The sequence below is a fragment of the Cantharellus anzutake genome (assembly GCF_015039405.1).
Source record: "Cantharellus anzutake strain C23 chromosome Unknown EI90scaffold_6, whole genome shotgun sequence".
Lineage (NCBI taxonomy): Eukaryota > Fungi > Basidiomycota > Agaricomycetes > Cantharellales > Hydnaceae > Cantharellus > Cantharellus anzutake.
In genome coordinates this window covers 924,613-943,987 of record NW_024066956.1, presented here as the reverse complement: position 1 = coordinate 943,987, position 19,375 = coordinate 924,613, and the positions used below count along the sequence as shown (strand labels likewise).

General features: G+C 48.7%; 7 protein-coding genes across 7 annotated transcripts; 4 read left to right on the top strand and 3 right to left on the bottom strand.

Moving 5' to 3' along the window:
- The first annotated feature begins 895 nt into the window (after positions 1-895).
- EI90DRAFT_2290371 (uncharacterized protein) lies at positions 896-3,700 on the top strand. The gene is made up of 8 exons (XM_039052831.1): positions 896-1,059; positions 1,113-1,286; positions 1,334-1,433; positions 1,488-1,748; positions 1,803-1,881; positions 1,936-2,482; positions 2,541-2,903; positions 2,978-3,700. The coding sequence occupies exons 1-8, from the start codon at positions 1,032-1,034 to the stop codon at positions 3,526-3,528; spliced, it is 2,103 nt and encodes a 700-aa protein (XP_038921425.1). The 5' UTR covers positions 896-1,031; the 3' UTR covers positions 3,529-3,700.
- Positions 3,529-5,784, top strand: EI90DRAFT_3037923 (uncharacterized protein). Its single transcript, XM_039058826.1, is given in 13 exon segments — positions 3,529-3,609; positions 3,630-3,759; positions 3,771-3,773; positions 3,793-3,794; positions 3,817-3,933; positions 4,231-4,236; positions 4,869-4,984; positions 4,995-5,259; positions 5,271-5,343; positions 5,355-5,550; positions 5,566-5,573; positions 5,598-5,741; positions 5,755-5,784. The coding sequence occupies 6 exon segments, from the start codon at positions 3,861-3,863 to the stop codon at positions 5,371-5,373; spliced, it is 552 nt and encodes a 183-aa protein (XP_038921424.1). The 5' UTR covers positions 3,529-3,609; positions 3,630-3,759; positions 3,771-3,773; positions 3,793-3,794; positions 3,817-3,860; the 3' UTR covers positions 5,374-5,550; positions 5,566-5,573; positions 5,598-5,741; positions 5,755-5,784.
- Positions 5,647-8,905, top strand: EI90DRAFT_2290452 (uncharacterized protein). The gene is made up of 9 exons (XM_039052832.1): positions 5,647-6,209; positions 6,261-6,360; positions 6,414-6,722; positions 6,779-6,866; positions 6,920-7,508; positions 7,565-7,927; positions 7,984-8,438; positions 8,499-8,788; positions 8,852-8,905. The coding sequence occupies exons 1-8, from the start codon at positions 6,032-6,034 to the stop codon at positions 8,604-8,606; spliced, it is 2,190 nt and encodes a 729-aa protein (XP_038921423.1). The 5' UTR covers positions 5,647-6,031; the 3' UTR covers positions 8,607-8,788; positions 8,852-8,905.
- On the bottom strand, positions 8,622-10,792 carry EI90DRAFT_3012761 (uncharacterized protein; the record flags this gene model as incomplete). The annotated part of the gene is made up of 3 exons (XM_039056590.1): positions 8,622-9,184; positions 9,231-10,679; positions 10,732-10,792. 3 exons carry the CDS (start codon positions 10,790-10,792, stop codon positions 8,622-8,624), a joined length of 2,073 nt encoding a protein of 690 aa, XP_038921422.1.
- Positions 10,793-11,264: 472 nt separating this feature from the next.
- On the bottom strand, positions 11,265-13,683 carry EI90DRAFT_3286252 (prolyl aminopeptidase serine peptidase; the record flags this gene model as incomplete). The annotated part of the gene is made up of 16 exons (XM_039067005.1): positions 13,222-13,683; positions 13,103-13,137; positions 13,030-13,044; positions 12,751-12,959; positions 12,667-12,696; positions 12,499-12,609; positions 12,390-12,421; positions 12,193-12,318; positions 12,050-12,118; positions 11,944-11,983; positions 11,836-11,885; positions 11,749-11,777; positions 11,677-11,687; positions 11,577-11,588; positions 11,362-11,469; positions 11,265-11,291 (listed from the first exon to the last, which is right to left on the bottom strand). The coding sequence occupies exons 1-16, from the start codon at positions 13,389-13,391 to the stop codon at positions 11,265-11,267; spliced, it is 1,074 nt and encodes a 357-aa protein (XP_038921421.1). The 5' UTR covers positions 13,392-13,683.
- On the top strand, positions 13,377-15,340 carry EI90DRAFT_3037912 (Maf1 regulator-domain-containing protein). Its single transcript, XM_039058825.1, has 2 exons — positions 13,377-15,000; positions 15,050-15,340. The coding sequence occupies exon 1, from the start codon at positions 13,804-13,806 to the stop codon at positions 14,986-14,988; it is 1,185 nt and encodes a 394-aa protein (XP_038921420.1). The 5' UTR covers positions 13,377-13,803; the 3' UTR covers positions 14,989-15,000; positions 15,050-15,340.
- Positions 15,294-18,509, bottom strand: EI90DRAFT_3037909 (uncharacterized protein). The gene is made up of 14 exons (XM_039058824.1): positions 18,391-18,509; positions 18,162-18,332; positions 17,838-18,097; positions 17,707-17,785; positions 17,609-17,646; positions 17,402-17,561; positions 17,253-17,344; positions 17,052-17,197; positions 16,797-17,000; positions 16,615-16,740; positions 16,406-16,558; positions 16,227-16,346; positions 16,036-16,171; positions 15,294-15,971 (listed from the first exon to the last, which is right to left on the bottom strand). The coding sequence occupies exons 2-14, from the start codon at positions 18,220-18,222 to the stop codon at positions 15,465-15,467; spliced, it is 2,082 nt and encodes a 693-aa protein (XP_038921419.1). The 5' UTR covers positions 18,223-18,332; positions 18,391-18,509; the 3' UTR covers positions 15,294-15,464.
- Positions 18,510-19,375: the final 866 nt, after the last annotated feature.

Below are 19,375 nucleotides of genomic sequence, written 5' to 3'. Positions count from 1 at the left end.
GGGATAAACCCATGCTTTCGGACCTGTGAATAGTTTACCTTCTCTTCTTACGTCAACCCTTTCGTCGTTTATGAATGAGTTGGTCCTTGCACTTTTTCCTTGTTGATAGCCGAATAAGCCATGCATGTTGTATAAAGCACTTCATCCGAGTCCTTTCAGCTACATGCATGGCATACTAATTGCGACTCCGAACTTGAATTCAGCTGGATTCGCTAGCTCCCGCACGCCCTCATCGCCACCTTAGGTCTCGTTTCCACTCTATACCCCAGAGAGCCTTTGTGGCTGGTCCCCGTTTGTGAGCTACGCTCTTCTCCACTCACTTTTAAACACTCTGGACGTGCAGCGGTGCTGTTGTCCGAATCAATGTACTCGAAAACGTGGCTGTGCCTCCCAAAGTTGCACTGGCGACTCGCCTCGTCTAGGTCAATGCTGGCACTGGTTTTTGATGGCATTATCCGAGCACCCCAACCCCCAAGCCAATTCCACGACGTTCGACTTGGTCAGTGGTGCGCAAATGTTCCTTCGCCGTGGCCCCGACCACCAGTGCCTTAGTGCCAGTGACTATGTTCAAGCATAAGTGCTCAATGCGACCGAGAAGGGTTGATATTTCCCCAGTGGGCTTACTTTGTGTATGGCGGCACGTGGCTCCAAACAATGGGAGCCTTGTGTTCCGGCGTCTTGCAACGAGCTCCTGTTGCAAGGCAACACGCCATTGTCCCTTCTTCCAGGGGCTCACAGAGCCGGCAAGTGCGCATTGAAATCAGTTACATTTTAGAGTGATCTGCCTGTTGATCGCAGGCAGTGGCGCCGGCTTTGTGCTTTTACCGTGAGATAGGAAACGATTTTGTGAATAAGCCACCTTTGGCAATGCACAAATGGAGTCAGCGCTGAGCGGGCCTTTGTAGAGGGCCAGTAGGAACCAGCCCGTGGTAATTGGTTGAGCTGCTTCTGCAGCCTCTGAAAATGGATGCGGTGAAGCGCGGTGATTCGGGGAGACATGCCTTTCTAAACGATGGATTGCCATTACTGTGATGATCAACCGAGACCTTGGGCCTTTATATGAGTCAAATCAGCTATTGAGGCTGGCCTCTGCATCTAAAGAATCCCTTCAATATCTCAGGAAGGCAAGAACATCTTGCATGGCAAGGCTATGTCGGTACCAGCCAGTAACGCTTCGAACACCGGAATATCTAGTATCAAGAGGGGATTTGATGCCATGACGTTAGATGATGACCCATCAACCAAAGCTCTGACGCCGCCCTCAAGAAAGCAGAAAATTCAACCAGGTACTTGGTCCAAGACTCCAAGCAGAAAAGCGCTAACATTTGTTTAGCATTGGACGAAAACTCCTTCATTAGAGGAGGGCTTGGGGACACGTCCAGCTGGGCCCACCGTTCCTTGGCAACTTTCAAGCATGAGCTGCCCTATCTAAGGTGGGGATCAAACGACCAGCTTCTCGTGAGGGCTTGCTAATAAGTCGTTCAAAGGGAAGACTGCGGTCGAATGCATTTCGGTGTGGATTTTGATATGCTCGTGGGACAGCGTGTCAAACAAAACCTGGATGTATTCTTCGTTTTGTGCGAGCATGCACAAAGATACATAGAAGCTAGGAATGAAGCCGCCCTATACCCTCCTTTCCAAGATTTCGCAAATGAATTATTTCGCTCCGCGGAACTACCGTTTCGTTTCATACACCCTTTGCGGCTTCGACCAGATGGCGGTCCTCACGGGAGCAGTCCGAAACGAAGGTCAGTCATATTGCCTCGCTCATATATTGCATGCGCTGAGACCCTCAAATCAAGACCTAGTGTCGTGATGATCCACAAGGACCCCATCACTCCTGAAGACTGTCTAGCTACCATTGATGTCTCTTGGTCAAAGGTAAGTGGTTTGACCGGTTTTTTGGAGGATTGTGCCTTAACTCTAGCGGGAAAGGCTGTTCTATGCGTGGAATTTAATTATAACACGGGAAAGATGCGCCATGGGGTTGCACAGAAAAAATTCCGATCACAAAAATCAAAGCCTGGGCGACGTTCACGATTTGAAACCTATAGAAATTCGATGCGCTCAGAAATGGCGAAGTTCTCCACCAGAGATGCCCCCCAACAGCAAGAAGAACTTGCAGCCCATGCACTAGAGATGTTTTCTGCGTCATGCGTCCGTCGTCACGTCCTGGGCCTCTATGTGGATTCGCCATCAGTCGAGTTCTGGTATTATGACCGCTCTGCAGGCTATGGGTCCGCACCGCTCTCATTTGCGAATGCCTGGGAACCTCTGGCTATTCTACTTCTTGCCATCGGCATCGCCTCTGCGGAGCAGTTAGGATTTGAGCCGATCATAAAGCCGCCCGGGCCGCCTGATTCCAAGCCTGGCTCACAGTCCTCGATGCCGATAACGGCAAAAGGCGCGCGCATACAGGTTGACGGAAATGAGTATGTGATAGAAGGGACACTGGGAAAGTTGCGGTCCCTAATCGGAAGAGGTAAGACTATGTGCAGGGCATTGGGCGCTTGGTAAGACGATAGACTTCTGCACCGCAGGGACGACAGTTTTTACGGTGAAGGAGATGCTAGCGAACGCGGGGCAGGCATCAGTATCCGACTCGGCTTCCGAGCGTCTTGTCCTGAAGCTTTCCTGGCAGCTGAAAGATCGACGATCCGAGGTTGATATTTTGAGGCGTCTACATGAAAGGGAGGTACCGGGTGTGCCATTTGTTGTGTGTTCTGATGATCTAGCAAGAATGCGGGATGGGATACACGGAAAAGTTCAAGAAATTATGGGGTTGGATGCCGACACCGACGATCGAATTTATCGCGCAATTATCATGAAGCCTCTCCTCACTCACTTGACAGCGATTGGAGATTGGACGACATTCTTTACGTTGTTTAAGGGTCTGATTAAAGGTAAGGCTCCCCGCACTCAATTCCAATGTGTATAATTGTAATTCACTTAGTTCATCGGGAGGCTTACATCAAAGCTCGGATTCTACATCGAGATATCAATCCGACGAACCTCATGGTTAGAAAAGAACCAAGTGGCGAACTCGTCCCTTTCCTCATCGATTATGACTTTGCGATAGTGGTGCCACTGATCAAGGATGAGGATAACCGCATCCGAACCCATCGAACAATGGCGACACCATTTCTTGCCATAGAACTACTGTCGGATGCACCACCACCTGCAATTTACCGCTATGACCTGGAGTCATTTTTCTGGTCCTTATGGTGGATTGCGCATTCGTACCTCAATGGGCAACAAATAAAGACGGAGGGGCTCTGCAGCTGGTATAGTGGGACATGGAGGAATATACATACTGCCAAAGGCGGATACATGAGTGCTGAGGCCGTGCAATCCACAAAACTAACAAAAAATATGGAGCATGCCAGGCCGGTCCTCAGGCGTCTGGCAGAGCTCTTTCAGCAGGCATTCCATAACGTACAAAAAGCTGGACGTATGGGTCGTGACGTGGGAAACACATGGAGCATGTTTCGGTGTCGACACAATCGATGGTTAGTTATGCATACTTAGAGTGTAGTACGTCCAGGAATTGGCTATAGCATCGAGTTTCATAGTCAGAATCGGTATTGTCTACATTGGCCCTAACGAGTAGCTAATATAATGTTCGTTAGGCTGAGCGACGGGAAGTGATATACTGGATCAAAAATCAGAAGAGCGGCTAAAAAAGTGGAATTTTCGTGCTTGATATGATCATGTCTTCTAGAATACTGAGTTTCGAGTTGATTATGATCGATTTACTTCGTTAAAACGAGTCCAAGGACAAAGATGAAAGATTCCAAGACATTCTGGCTCTACGCGGCCTCGCTATCATGTGGTAGAGCCGCTATCCTACCGAAGAGTACATGAGGGGATCGTCAATACAAGGTGGGTTACTGGTGTGTAGCGTCCGTTGCATCGGAGTGCCCCTATCTATATATATATAACGTCGCGAAGAATGCTTTCCTGTGGTGAGATGGGATACAAAATGCCGAATGGAAAGCTGTCTTGAACACATTGGATTCCTTGACGGGCACCCTCAGCTTTGTCATAATAGTGGATGTGGCAGTAAGTCCGAGAATGCATCGAGGGCCACTGGGTTAATTGGGATGGGCAATAAAGTTTTGTAATGCCGTCCACCGTGCATTCTTTATGCAGCCCTCCTGAAGAGCAAATCCTCGAAAGGCACATACTTCAAGGAAAACCCCCCGATGACATCGTTAGGGTGGCTGCTACCTGACATTTGGGCATCAAGGTACCGTATTCAGAGCACTAATTCAGAATTTTTGGATTTTACGTCTTTTCTCAGTTCACAGTATACTACGCTAGTATTCTAATGCTATCCACCCACACAGACCCCCTCTTTTTTGAGCCGCGAGGACAACCCGGAACCCTCCAGTTCACGAGTGACGTGAAGTGTTTTGTGCAAAAATACTATCACCTTCAATGGTGATGACGAGTGAATCAATGAATGGCTCCATATATGCAAGCGGGTCTGCTCAGCGCAAGTTATGTTATGCTGGTATGACCTCGACAGTCACAGCATCGGTCAACAAGCTGGAAAGGGTAGGGTAAGCTTGATCCACCCTTACAGTCATAGTACCGTTCAACCATGTTCCCAGCGGTCTACCACATACCTTCCGCCGCCCTTCGCAGTCGTGACGTGCTATTTCGGCATATGTACCGGAGTAAGCGAGACGCGCACGAGATAGGATATGAGTATATCGAGAACTAGACTGGTGTGCATGCGTTTCTGGATATTTAGCCTGCAAACTTGAGGCTGCCACTTGCCAAGGACAGCGAATCAATTTGTCATCGGTTGAATCATTCTCTCGACCACGTAAAAACAAGGCGGGTTGCTTGACTGCTGACGGCCGATAGGTGTAAACCGCACGAGGAACTGGTCGGTCCCGCGTCAATTGCCACAAAATGTTCTACATCTCCTTTTACATCAACCCTTTCGCCGATTATGAATTATTTGGTCCTTGCACTTCCCTTCCCTTGTCAATAATCGAATAACGCACGTATGTTGTATAAACACTCCACCTGAGCCCTTCATGCCAGTTACACGCCATATCAATCGCGACTTGGAGTATGCCCGTTTGAATGGGTCGCAGTTCCACTCTACTGGCATACACGATATCTTACCAGAGAGGGCCTCTGCGACTGACCCCCCATTTCTGAGCTACATTCTTCTCCACTCAGGGAACAATCATCACTTCCAAACTCGAGCGAGGATTTTGCAAATACGTATTTGTTGCTGTTGACGTCACATCGGAAACGTGGCTGTGTCTCGCCACTCACCCGCGTCAATGCACTCAATGTGTACTGTAGTGACTCGCCTCGTCCAAGTCAATGCTGGCATCGGTTTTCAAATGAAAATATCTGAGCCGTTCGACTTGGACAATGGGGCGCAAATGCTGTAGGATTTGCCACGACCTTGATCGTTAGTAGTGCTAGTAACTGTATCCAAGCATAAGCGCTCAATGCGGCCGAGGTGGAGATTCCTCCAGTGAATGACGAGCATTGGGGTCGCTGAATCCTGATGCAGGATTGTTAGTCATGCTTTCCCAGTAAGTTTGGGCGGCCCTACTTTGTGTATGTCCAGCGTCTTGCACTGGCGTGCTCCTGTTGCAAGGCAGCACGCCATTGTCCCTACTCCAAGGGTTGGCAGAACCGGAGAGAGCACATTGAAATTGGTTCCATTTTAGGATGATCTGCCTATTAATGTTGAGGCAGAGGCTTCTGTGCTTTTATACCGTGAGACAAGAAACGATCCTGTGAACGAGCATCTTGGGAAATGCCTAAATCTGAGCGGACGGGCCAGTAGGAACAAAGAAGCTCAGTCGAGCCACTCCTGCGGCCCCTCACAATGGATGGGGTGAAGTGCGACGATTCGAAACCTGACATCGAATTGGGGAGATGTGCCTTTCATAAGCGATCGATTGCCATAGCTGTGATGATCGACCAGGATCTTGGGCCCTTATATGAGCCGAATCGGCTTTGAGATTCACATTGCGTTGAAAGAGTCCCTTCGATGTCTCAGGGAGACAAGATCGTGCCACTGCGCGTCCAAGGCTTAGCGAAACCAGCTAGTGACACATCGAGCGCTGGAATATCTAGTATCAAGAGGAGACTCGATGCCACAGGCTTAGACGATGAGCCATCAACCAGAGCTCTAACGCCGCCCTCAATAAAGCAGAAGATTCAACTAGGTACGTAATCCAAGACTCCAACAAGCGGAAAAGCCACTAATATTTGTTTAGCACTGAATGAAACCTCCCGTATCACAGGAGGGATGGGGGATACGACGTCCTGGGCCCATCGTTCATTGGCAACTTACAAGCACGAGTTGCCCTACCTAAGGTTGGTGCAGAGCGATCGATTTCTCGTGGGGGCTTGCTCATAAGTCTCTAAAGGGAAGATTATAACCGAATGAATTTCTCTGTGAACTTCGATAAACTCGTAGGAATTGTATTGGGGGACTGCTTCCAAACTGCCCGTGAAACTTTCAGAAGGCATATTGAACATGAAAGTAATGCAGTCTCCATTCTGCGGGGTCATGCGCAGACCTACACGGAAGCCAAGGGTGAACCCAGCCTATACGATCCTTTTCGAGATTTCGCAAACGAACTATTTGGTTTCGCGGGATTGCCGTTCTGTTTCCTAAACACGTCCCCAGGGCCCCGACCGAACGATCGTCCTGACAAGAGTAATCCTCAGCGAAAGTCAGTCACATCGCCTTGCTCCCACACCGTATTTGGTTACATTCTCAAATCCAAAGGCCAGATATTGTGATGGTCCACAAAGACCACCTCACTCCTGGAGAGGATCTGACCACCATTGATATCAGAGCATTCCCCTGGTCGAAGGTAAGGTGTTTGGCTCATTTCCAGTAGATTGTGTCTCAGTGCCAGCGGGGAAGGTTGTTCTATGCATAGAGTTCAAGTACAACAAAGAAAAGATGGGTCAAAAGGGACCACCAGGAACCACACAAACAAAATCCCGATCACGGAAACCAAAGTTCCAGACAGGGGTTAAGTTAGATACAAAAGACGACCGGCGAAGTTCACGATCTGCAACCCATGTGGATTCGATGCGTTCGGAGAAAGGAAAGTCCCGCACCGGAGATTCGCCCCAAATGCAAGAACAGCTCGCAGCCTATGCAATAGAGATGTTTTCCGCGCGTGGAGTCCGCCGACACGTTCTGGGCCTCTATATAGATTCGCTGTCAGTCGAATTCTGGTATTACGACCGTTCGGCGGGATATGGGTCCTTACCGTGCCCATTTGGGGATCGCTGGGAATCGCTTGCGATTCTACTTCTTGCCATCGGCAGTGCGTCCGCCTCACAATTGGGTTTTGAGCCGAACATAAAGCCTCCATGTGATGCTAAACTTGGACTAAGTTCCTCGATATTGGTAAAGGCTGCAGGCGCTCGGATAGAGGTCAACGGAAAAGAATATGTAGTGGAAAACGAACAATTGGGGAGGGCGCGATCCCTCACTGGAAGAGGCGAGTACAAGACATTTCGACGTTGAGTTGTACAGACTGACCATTCCACATGGCAGGGACGGCTGTTTTTAAGGTGAAAGAGTCCGTAGTTAACACAATGCAAGCATCAGGAACAGGTTCAGCATCGGAAGGTCTTGTGGTGAAACTTTCTTGGCAGCTCAAGGACCGACGATCCGAAGCCGATGTTCTCGAGCTCCTGCGTAAGAAGGGGATTCCGTCCGTGCCGGAGATTGTATCATCTGAAGAACTGGCACGGATGCAACATGGGACACACGGGAGAGTCCAAGAGATTCTTAACTTGGATGTCGACAGGGATGATCGAATTTACCGCGCGATCGTTATGAAGCCTTTCCTTGTTCATTTGACGACGATTGCGGACTGGACCACGTTCTTCGAGTTGTTCAAAGGTCTAATTAATGGTAAAGTTCACTAGACTAATCACCAATCGTGCTTTACGTATATGTGATTATCTTAGTTCATCGCAGCATCTACACCGGGGCCGACATCCTCCATCGAGACATCAATCCGGAAAATTTGATGGTTAAAATGGAAGCAGATGGGAAACATGTCCCTTTCCTTATCGATTACGACTTTGCTGTCTCCGTGCCTTCAGCAAACGACACCCCCGATGGCGTGCCTTTGGCAGATGACGCTCCCGACGATCGCATCCTAACCCATAGAACTATGGCGACACCGTTCCTTGCCCTGGAATTGCTATCTGAGCAGCCACCTACCGCACTTTACCGACATGACTTGGAATCCTTTCTTTATTGTCTATGGTGGATTTCAGTCTCGTATTGCGAGGGAATACAAATTAGAACCGATCAACTGCTTGGTTGGTGCACAGGGTCATGGAGAAGCATTCGTTACTTCAAAAATGGACATATGAATGTCCGGGCAGTCGATGAATCGGTGTTCACGACGAATATGGTAGGTGCAAAACCTATACTCGAACGACTGGTCGACCTTTTTCGGGATGCATTCGATAAGATAGTTCGACAGGAAAGAGTGAAGGGCGACGCAGCACCGTTTGAATGGGAGTCAGCCGGAGGAATTATAACTTGGGAAACCTTCCAATCGTGTCTCTCACCGCATTGATGCCGCCGCCGTCCTTTAATGTAGGATATCAAGGAACGAACCATATGTCACATGTCCCCCTAGTGTTTCATGATCAAATGCACCAGTACCCGCCTTCCTATCGCGCATCGAGTAGCCATCGTGAAAGATTTGACCAAGGTCCCATAACCAGGACTGCTGGAGTGACGGATAACGGCTGACTGGTGAGCCAATAGGTCGACTGAAAAATCCTCTTTTCGAATATTTCATTTGGTGACGGGTCCCAGTATACCATTCGCTGAGTTCATCTTGCTGTATTTCGGTCCCATTTTCGTCGAAACGAATCAATATCCATCCAAGCACCAGAAGAAATGACTCTAGATCATGCCGGTACATGTGACGCCTTGGTGGAAGTTGATCTAGAAAATCCACGGAAAGGAACGGAAGAGTGCCCGCCAGCGTTGGGCGTTGTGGGTGAAGCGAGTCGCCTCCCCTAACCACGACCGCAAGATCGAGATCAATCAATACACCTTTCGCTTCGTTGCCTTCCTCAACCATCAGATTGTTGATGCTGATATCATGATGAAGGATGCCTGCCCTTTCGTAGAGGCTCCTGTGGGCTGGACGCGGTGAGGTGGGGTGTAAACATGGACTGGAAGGAGCTACCTTGGACTAACGAGCGGAAAGCCGTCTTGAACACATCAAGTCCTTTGACACGATAGAGGGGAATGCAGAGCGGCCCCATTACTTGCACTCTCAGTTCTCGGTCGTGATAATCAACGCCAGCAATAAGCCCGAGAGCACGTCGAGGGCCAGTAGAGAGGCGCGCAGGCCGGGACGAGCAATATAGTTTAGCAATACCTTCAACTGCACATTCTTGAGCTCTCCTGAAAAGCAAATCCTCGAAAGGGGCAGACGCATCCTGCCAGGAGAACTTGATTATGACATCATCGGGGATGGTTGTACTGCGGTCATCCAGCCGCGCAGACTCCGCTATCTTTTGAGCCGCGAAAACGACCGTCCCGCGACCCTCCAATTCACGAGCGACGTGAAGCGTTTTGTGCAAAAGGAATCGAATGCCATCAACAACTACACACGAGCCTTCGATAGACCCAAAAGCTTCCCAGGACGATGACGACTGAATGAATGGCTCTAAGCCCAATGAGACGGGTCCGCTTAGCGCAAGTTGCATCACTGCTGATATGATCTCGACAGCATCGGTCAACAAGTTGACAGGGGCGGAGTAAAATCCGCCCCCGCGGTCAAAGTACCAGAAGGATACGTTCGAACCTGTTGTCAAGAGTCCAATCACATGCCTTCTGTTGCCCTTGGCAGTCATGACTAATTCGGCATACCGGCGCAAGCGAGAAGCGCATGAAGGAAGAGTGTACGGCGAATCGGATTGGTCCTGATGTGACTTGGTATCAATGCTTGAACCATTTTCCCGAGACAAGACAGGATGCTTGACTGCTGACTGCTGACAGGTGTGCGAACCAAATGAAGAATCGGCCGGTTGTGTATCAATTGCAACAAGGAGATCTGCCCAGCTCCAAGTGTCCATGAGTGGACCTCTCCGCATACCCATTAGGACAAAATGATCTTCAGTTGACTGCTCTGAATCCTCCTGATCGTATGCGGGATGGGCGAAAGGATTGAAGTCAGAGGCACCTGGAAGGCCTAACAAATCACATTGACGGCAGATGAGCTTGAGCACATCGATGAAACCATCCTCGATCGTGTCTGATTCGGTACTGGACGTCGATTCCAAAGAGGAAAGGAAGCGTCGGCACGTGGATTCATAATCCGAGGATGTGGCGAGTTTGCGAGCGATATCCTTTAGATTAACAGATGTGGGGGGGATATCGAAAACTGCGGCAGCAAAATCTGATAACTTCACTTCGCTGTATGCAGCTGGTGGAGCCTTTGGGGATGACGCTGCCTGAGAAGACAAGGACTCGACAACCAGAGAACTTCGTGGAGTAGGAGAATTTGGTGAAATTTTTCGCCTGGTAAGAATTACGCCCTTGTTCTTCGAGTTGTGGATCGCATGGGGCCTAACTGTCTCTTGAACGAGGATGTTCTTCGCGTTTAGAGTCCTGGTAATGGGGTAGCGGCCTGGAATCTATGAATACGAGGTAACGTTGACCTCCGGGTGCTGCGGACTCACGGTCTCGAGATGAGCCAGTGTTGGGATCACCCTTACTCCGGCGCGACAAGGAGCGGGGCATCAGCAGACGATGTACTCCAACTGAGTTGCAGACAATGTGAGCTTATATCGCGAAAAATGAGATGAAGCTCAATGAGCACAGATGGAGGCGCAGCTCCAAAAGCCAATGCTGCATGTGGCAAGTTTGGCGGGTTTGGCAGAGGCGTCAAAACAGGTATCAATAAACAACTACTGCTGTAATTCAACGCACTCATCCTCCTAGGAATCTAAGCAACACCTAACAACCCCCAACATACACTTCATCATAGATTCTTCGTTTTCGTCATTTTTCATACCCCCCTTTTTTTTTCTTTTGGCCCTCGGCATTTATATTGCCTGGTTCATCTGTATCAGTATTTACAACATATGTACAATGACTTTAATCCTCGCTTTTCCACACCGTTCCCCATCCTTTGTACTCGCACATACCTTTTGTACATCACCAACGTCCTAGCTAGACCACAGCCGCAGGGTTCGAGACACGGCCCTGGATTTTATAATTCGCTGAAATGGTCTGTAGCCTGCCAATTCACGAGTGACAGATGAGCACAAGCTTTCATACTCAGTCAAAATGGTCAGAAGAACACCCACTTCTACGAGCTTCTGTGTAGTTTCTTCTTCCCGGACAGAATGACCAGCGTGTGTGATTTGAAGTTTCAACTCTGGCCAGGCCTTCTTTAGATCATATGCACTCCTCGCCTTTGGAAACCGTCGTTTGTCCCATACCGCAGAGGCAGGCGGAAAAGGTTGGGATTACGATAGATGGATACTTGAGACAAAGTCCCGAAGGAGCAGGCGAGACTTACCGGACAAACAACCTACAAGATTCGGTAATGGTTAGCCCGAATGAAGTGAAGGAAGAGATTAAAGCCTCCATGACAGACAACGGGCACAATTGGCACGTACATCATAACGACCTGGATTAGATGTGCAAAGTTAAAGACAAATATCATCCCCAGTAATGCAGCGGTACTTCACCTTGGACTACAACACATGGGATATGGCGACTAGCCCAATTCGACAGCGTTATCTTATGTGAATCGATGAACATCGATCTCGGCTCACATTTTATCGATCGATTGCCGCTCCAGTAGTTGTCCTTGCCTCATGAAGCCCTATCAGCCGAGGAACGAAGAATGAGCAGCAAATTCAGGGAGTATTGCCGACGCTTACTTCGTTGATGAAATAGTGATTCTCAATCCGAGCAAAAGCACTGGAATTTCAGTAGAAAATCCAACATTCATCAGGAGACTTGTTAACAAAACACGGAAAGCCTCACTTTGCCCAATCGTCCTTTGTGGCGCGTGCGATATCATCCGGGTCGGCTTTGAGTTTCGACGTAGCCATCCTGACGAGGGAGGAAATGCCGGTGACTTCGGCGTTGTCTCTTCCAAACTGAGGGGACAAGACGGATATACTTACTCCCATTTAGACCATGCACGCGCAGCGGACAGCCTTGTTTGCTCGTCAGCGGAATTGAGAAGCTTATGGTACGCCTTGACCAAGTCGCCGCGTTCACCCTCTGGGATGGGGGCGAGGTAATCGTCCCTGAAAAGATGGGAGAGTTATTGTCACCCAACCAAATACCTTGGGTCCTAGTGGTATGGGATCGGACGTACCATTCCTCGGGGAAAAGATGGCTTGTGCCTTCCTGATAGAAGAAATCGAGCTGTTTTTTTTTTGCTAAACTTAATGGTTCTTTCATGATGAGGGAGGCGTGGCACATACTTCGCTCTTTCGTAGGGTAAAGATACCCCTGTATCCCAACATTAGCCAGAGGTATTTGTTAAATGTGTGACCAGACCTCAATATGAGAGCCTTCACAGGATCGGGATGCGCCTGCAACATATTTAAGGGCGTAAGTATTGATCCATCCCACAGCCATCTAAGGCTCACTTGAGCATAGGCTAGCGAGAGAGTTGATCCCTGCATGGAAAATTGTGGGTTGTTCCACGAGTCACAGATCGGGTTGTCACGTACCCACGAGCCCCCGAAAACGACCCATCTATCGACCTTTAAATGCTTTCTAAGACGTTCGATATCTTCCACAAGATCCCAAGTCGTATTCTCTTCAAGGGATGCACTCGGGGTCGATTTTCCTGCGCCTCGCTGATCCAATAAGATGATTTTATATTTCTTTGGGTTGAAGAAAATTCGATCCTTTGGAGATGTTCCACCACCAGGACCGCCTTGTCGCGAGTTTGGGATCATGATTTAGGCAGCAGACTTTCAATTCATGGAGAATGGCAAGAACTTTACCGTGGAGGAATATAACTAGAAACAAGATATATTACGAATATCCCATGCGTGCAGTCTAGGAACAGCTACCCACCTGGGTTCCCTTCTTTGTTTCCACTGACTTCATAGCTATCAGTCAATACCAAGGTGAATCTGTGAGATCAATCTTGTGCACTACGCACGGCAGGGACCCACTACGCGTGGCTGGCTCACTATAGTGTATGAATGCCCGAGACCTTTAGGAAGCCAGTCTCATAAGGCTCAATATCCGAGTAGACCATAATTTTCAGACGAAGATTGAGACAGAGCGATCGATGATCTCTTGTTGTGGTGAGTTTGGGTCGGGACCGAGAGCCAGTGGTTTTGGCAATCTGAATCCGCATCTGGAAAGATCTGTCCTTACACGTCGGGTTCGCTTGTTTCCCTTCTTTTGCTCTTGCTGTCAGCCTCTGGGTTCTTCCATGACCTTGGGGACCCTCATGAAGTGCCCCGTCTCGCGTGTCTTGCGCTTATCATCTTTTCCTGAGCTTCCACAAATTTTTCGACTCCAGCTCAGTGGCAGCAATGTTGTTGATCGTCTCATTATCCGTCGATCTCGGCGATATCCTCTGCTTCAGCATCTCCTCGAGGATGTACTGAATCCTCCCCTTCCTTGTAATCTGTGAAATAGTGGCCATTCTCGCCTATGACTTGGCTAGTTAGTGTTTGCTTATATTGACATCGGGGGCGATTAATGCAGCATGCCCAAGCCCCATCGTTCTGACCGCCTCCCAAGCTATTCCTTCGCTTTCAACCATGAAGTACGTTCCCGATCCTAACCTTACATTACTTTCAAGCTCGCTTTCGCACTCGTCTGCGGAGTGTAACGTTTACACTCGCATCGAAGCATACACCTGCAAAGCTACTACCAAAGACAAGAAGTTGTGGAAAGCAATTGATGAACATTTCGAGGAAGAATTGAGCGCGCTCAACGATCCTAATTCGATGCAAATGCCTCCGGAGTACGGTTCTCCCCTCGACAGCGCGTTCGGACCGCTTGATGGCCGCCGTTCACGCCGAACCTATTTTCTTCTCGTCAACCTCCTCAACGTCGCGTTTCCAGATTATGACTTCTCCAACGTCAATCCGGATCATTTCACAAGGGAGCCCAATGGGGGCGTGCCCGTTCTGACTTCACTTTCCAACACCTTTGCCTCACTTCGAGACTCTCCAGCGTCGTCACGGAATGACGGGAAGTACTTCACTTCCCGTTCATACTCCTCTTTCCCCATCACAAACAATGCCGAAGATATCTTCCCCAAACGTGTATCCAGCTCCGCTTCGTCTTCTCCTATTCTGCGGCCCACCAGCAATCTGACCAGTCTTATGATGCGTAACGCCCCTCCCGTCATCGCGAATACACATCCAACTCTCTTCCGCATCCTCAACGGTGTTGTCACGCTTTCAGAATGCGAGGTTTATTCATACAACCCCGATCCAGCTTCCGACCCTCACGCCGGTAGTGACGGGGACTCAGATTCCGAAGGGGTGCTTGATTCGGACAACGGTGAAGATGACTTTTCCGATTCAGACTCCATATTTGAGCAAGGATTGGATGATTATTACGATGGCGCGGCTTTCTATCATCCTTTTACCGCTAAGCAACGGGATTCGAGCTCTTCTGATGGTTCAAGAACATCATCCTCATACTCGGGATCACCTATCCGTAGCGTCCCTATTCGTGCACCCGTATTTCACAAACGTCGGAGTTCCAACGGCGGGTTGTTATGGTCCTCTTACTGGTTCTTCTTCCATAAGAAAGAAAAGAAAATACTTTTCATTTCAGTGTGGGCCCGCGGTCGCAAACACCGTTCGTCGTACCTTTCCACAGCCGAGGAGGAATTCGAAGTATTTGAAGCCTGGGAAGGCGCGGTTGGGGCCGGGAAACGTGCGTTTGAGGAACAGTTGGGCGAACGAAAGGCCAAAGTCTCGATATTCTAATTGGTCACGAAGGTGCGTACGCGTCGTGACCTTGAGACCACTTACTGAGACCTGCTTTTAGCCGATTTGAACGTGCGTTTCTTGACAAGCCATTTCTATTAGGTGGAGATACGGAATTTGCCTAAGAACCATTTATTCTCATGTGCATGTTCGTTGTGTTTCTGGGTCTAATCATTGTGTTTGTGCCTCTGGTATCCTGTAACTTGTTTATGTGTACGGTTGTTCTATAGTTGTTATACTTTCACGACTTAGCTCAGTTCCTTGTTTGCTGTATACTTCTCTTTTACTGTATGGAATGTTGTGTACGTTATTAAGCCTTTCCTATTTCCAATATAATCACCCTTCTGGAATGAGGCTTGCCTGGTTTGTTCTCGTCCTTCCAAACATGACGTTCTTGATTATGTAATCAGCGTGCCCAATAACTGCTACACCTGCTCATCCACAGTCGAGGGGGCCTTCGCCTTTGACAACGCACGTTACTCCAGTTCCATGCTGGCATCCACCAGTTCGCTGCTCTCCTCAATACTCATCTCGATTGCCTCTTCTACATCCCTGCTCTCCCTTCCAGGAATTCCTCCAGGCGGTGGTATCCCGGGATTCTCCATAATAGCTAAATGTCTATTCCCGGGTCCGGAATCCTCTACCCTAGCAGGCGGCTGCTCCGTTCTGCCATTAAATGCGTGATGACGAGCACCCATACTTGGCACCCACTCAGCACCAATGATCGGCCCCCCTCGGGTAGTTGCTGGGCGTGGTACAGAGGCGGTACGAATCGACTGAATAATCGCGAGGTCTTGCTCAACTGCGGATATTGGTTTGGAGGGTGGTGGCGGGTCAGATGAACCAAGCGGTGGTCGAGTGAAAGAGTGAGCGTCAGTGTCGGCAGAGGGAGTGGATGAAAATGGGTTGATGACAGTGTTAAGCTTCAGCGCAAGATTGAGGAGTTCAATCACATTCGCGTCTAGGGGCTGCACGCTCAGTGCCTGTGATCAATAGTGAATTATTTTAAATTCTCAGCCGTTAGATCGTTGAGTTTGCGTGGCATACCTCGTGGTACTTCGTTATAGCATCACCGAGCTCCCCGAGAGCATGATGGATGATGCCGAGGCATGCAAGGCCTTGAGGATTTCTTGGGTCTATCCTAATTACTTCCTCATATGCTGCTTTCGCTTGAGAATAATTCCTAATGTTTGAATATGAGACTTCCGCCTTTCATACTAACATTTTTTTAAACATACTTGAGCTTCCGGTGGGCTTGGCCGAGGTTCAAGTAGGTTCCTAACCATGCTTGTTTTGACGTTTGAGACGCATCAGCTAATTCCAATGCCTTCTCGAACATTTCAACCGCACGTTGTGTTCTGTCACATGGAAAGTATCAGCCACCTATGGGACTTCCGCTGGGGAAGGCATGACTGACTGATTTTGATGGGATGCAAGGACACCCATCTCGTTCAACAGTAACGGGTCAGAGTCACATAAATCATATGCACCTTCAAGATATTCCTGTGCTAAAGGCAGGTTCATCATTCGAAGATGTTCCATACCAATATACAGAGAAGGAAGATGTGTGCTTTGGAGCCGTATCAGTCGAAGTAATGCTGCGCAATCATTTTCAGCCATACCCACCCGCGAAAAAGTCGTGCGCACGTCGAGTAGGCTGTCACGGCTTGATCGTGTTCACCTTCGAAAGCGAAGGTATGGGCAAAGGCAATCCAAGCAGGTGCATTGCGAGGATCGAGGAGTGTAGTTTTGCTATGAGGGGTCGCATTAGAATCCTTGAATCGCCTTGAACGGTGGACATTACATGCCTGATCCATCTTCTAGAAAGGGCGTACTTCTTTGTGAACAGATACCAAATTGCCACAGCATATGAACTAATAGGTGCTTCCGGCTCCTTCTGCATCAGTTCATGAGCGAGCAGGAATAGCTTGGACCGAAGGTTGGGGATGTGTTGCATGCAAGCAATATGAATGGGAATAGTGGGACCGTGTATCCGGGTCTTCTCCAGTATCCTAAGTGGAATGTTCTAAATGTGGAATTCTATGGAAGGCAAGCAATATTACCGAGATGTGATAGCGAAACAATCCGCATATCGATACTGGGCAAATAATGAATCGGCAAAACTAAACAGGACATCAACGTTGTCCGCCAGTCGGTAGTCTGTAGATAGTTTGTGCCGGGCTAAAGCAATCTCATGCTGGTGCTTAAACTAAGGGTAAAACTGGTGAGAAGTTGGCCGGATTATAGTACAATGAATACCTTACCTTTCGCAACCGCACAGTGTATATGGACCGAACAAATTCAGTACAGAAAGGATCTTCCCCGTGGAACTGCAGGGACTGGATGAACTCCCATTCTACCATGCAATCTTAGCCGTCAATCCTACAGAGATGCTTCTATCCAAGGGCAACACCTTCATCGATCTTCATCATTTCTCCACCGATGAGCTGCTCGAATGCATCCACGTTCTTATAGTCGATAGCTAGAGCTTCCATGAGACTTTCTTTGGCATCTTCGGCGCGCCCTATCCGCAATAGGATAACGCCTCGGAGGAAGCACATCGTTGATTCCACCTATAGAAGCCGTTAGGCTCAAAACTCTGGAGAAATTCATTGCGAACCTTTGTACCTCCTTGTGCATCTGGAATCAGGAATGGTGCTATGAAGCTCGCACGATCAGCTATCTAGGCATTTTAATCACTGAAAGACCTGTTCGTACGCGGCTCGTCTTCTCTACCTCTAAATGGATTAACTTCACCCAGCATTTCCAGCGCCTCATCCCACTTGCCAAGTCGAACCTAGCAATACCCCTGTAGGTCAATCTTTCTGGAAAGCAGAAAGGAAACGAACTGAACACTGGGCAGCTAAATACCGGCACGGAGCACTCAGATCTACTAGTCGTGAATATGTCCCTGCTTTCTGAGGGATGATGTTAACGCCACCCATAAGGGGCATATTCCCGCGCAATAGGCCATCCCGTTCCTTCCCCTTAGTAGTGGTTGCACGAGGCATCTCAAAGGCGTATTGGTTAGTTAGGATGGCTTCCGCACGTTGGTATTGGTGACACAAGAAATGAGCCTGCGCAAGCCAGAAAGCATCATTAGGGTCAGCTGAATGGTTGAGACATGAGCAAAAAAAATCCTCAAGATAAAGGGTAGTCATCGTCTCACATACATGTCCACGAGAACACTTTGTCTCCCCAGAAGATTGCTGTTTGGTAAAGGTGCTGCATCATAGCATCGTGCCGCCAGAGTCGGATGCGATCCACAATTTCGCTATGAGGATCTTGTTCTGGAAAATGTCCTCCTGGAGAGTGTTCTCCATTTCCCACAACGCGGGAGGGCTCTGTATCATAAAGTTGAGTAACTTCTTCGTCAGCCCTCCTAACCTAAATGTAGATCACCTTCAGCTGGTGTGCTGGGTCCATCATCTCCCGAGACCACGCTTCTTAGCTGAGACTTCCCGGGCCTTAATAGCGATGGCCCCCAAACCGAGCTGGCACCAGTAGGTGATGCCCTTGGAGATGATGTGGTGAGCGTTCGTATAAGTTCTTCGGGGCCAAGAGAAACAGAATCTGAAATTGATGTTCGGGGAAAATCCTTCCGCGACGAGGAAGGAAGACCACGCGTCACAGGAGTAAAAGGGCGCATTCTATCTTGGAATCTGTAACTCCGAGCGGAGCAGAATAACAATATTAATGGCCTTGTCAGACGCGTCACGTGTCTGAAGTGAAAAAAAAATTGGACCGATTACGTAATACTTCATGCACAACATTCTCATTACAGCACATTCCAAAAAAATCGACCGTTTTGATTTCATCGAAAGAGATCTAGGGCGTGATCCGGCCAATTTTTTTAGAACCCTCCTTTCGATGAAATCAAAATGGCCGATTTTTTTGTAAACACCAACTTGTGCGCAATGGGCGACCTGGAACTGCGAGGTAGCGTGGCGACGACCCCGACAAAAGTCGAAGCCACCAATTACAAGCTGAAATAAGCTCCCAATTATGCAGAATTGTGCCCTCCCCGCCCCCCAGACCCATGGCCCGAAAGCCCTTTAGCCTGGATTTCCCACAGCTTTTTGGCCGTGGGAATATGGGTCAGAGCATGGAGGCACAATTCTACATAACTGGAGGCTCATTCCAGCTTGTAATTGGTGTTTAAAGGCTTCATATAGACGTATGGATGATATCTAAAGCACAAGTAGGCTTCTGTTTGCTTTACCGGGCTGTATTTTTCAATTTGCTGAATTTGGGACACTTTGTTAAAACTGATCTATACCCTACATAACATACATGGCTACATTTCCCTACTTTAGCTCTTTCCAACGCATGTTGAATCGTGGAGATTGGTTGAGAATTGGGTGAAAACTGCTGAAGTGCGATTTTT

Excerpts from the sequence above, each read along its gene's own strand:
- EI90DRAFT_2290371 (XM_039052831.1), top strand. The coding sequence starts at position 1,032 with ATGATCAACCGAGACCTTGGGCCTTTAT. Across the intron at positions 1,287-1,333 it reads AAAGCAGAAAATTCAACCAG|CATTGGACGAAAACTCCTTC; the intron begins GTACTTGGTCCA and ends ACATTTGTTTAG. Across the intron at positions 1,749-1,802 it reads GGGAGCAGTCCGAAACGAAG|ACCTAGTGTCGTGATGATCC; the intron begins GTCAGTCATATT and ends CCTCAAATCAAG.
- EI90DRAFT_3037923 (XM_039058826.1), top strand. The coding sequence starts at position 3,861 with ATGAGGGGATCGTCAATACAAGGTGGGTTACTGGTGTGTAGCGTCCGT.
- EI90DRAFT_2290452 (XM_039052832.1), top strand. The coding sequence starts at position 6,032 with ATGTCTCAGGGAGACAAGATCGTGCCACTGCGCGTCCAAGGCTTAGCG. Across the intron at positions 6,867-6,919 it reads GAGCATTCCCCTGGTCGAAG|GTTGTTCTATGCATAGAGTT; the intron begins GTAAGGTGTTTG and ends CCAGCGGGGAAG. Across the intron at positions 8,439-8,498 it reads CGGTGTTCACGACGAATATG|ATAGTTCGACAGGAAAGAGT; the intron begins GTAGGTGCAAAA and ends GCATTCGATAAG.
- EI90DRAFT_3037912 (XM_039058825.1), top strand. The coding sequence starts at position 13,804 with ATGAAGTACGTTCCCGATCCTAACCTTACATTACTTTCAAGCTCGCTT.
- EI90DRAFT_3037909 (XM_039058824.1), bottom strand. The coding sequence starts at position 18,222 with ATGATGCAGCACCTTTACCAAACAGCAATCTTCTGGGGAGACAAAGTG. Across the intron at positions 18,098-18,161 it reads CAAAGTGTTCTCGTGGACAT|CTGACCCTAATGATGCTTTC; the intron begins GTATGTGAGACG and ends TCAACCATTCAG. Across the intron at positions 17,345-17,401 it reads AATGATGAAGATCGATGAAG|AATGGGAGTTCATCCAGTCC; the intron begins GTGTTGCCCTTG and ends ATTGCATGGTAG.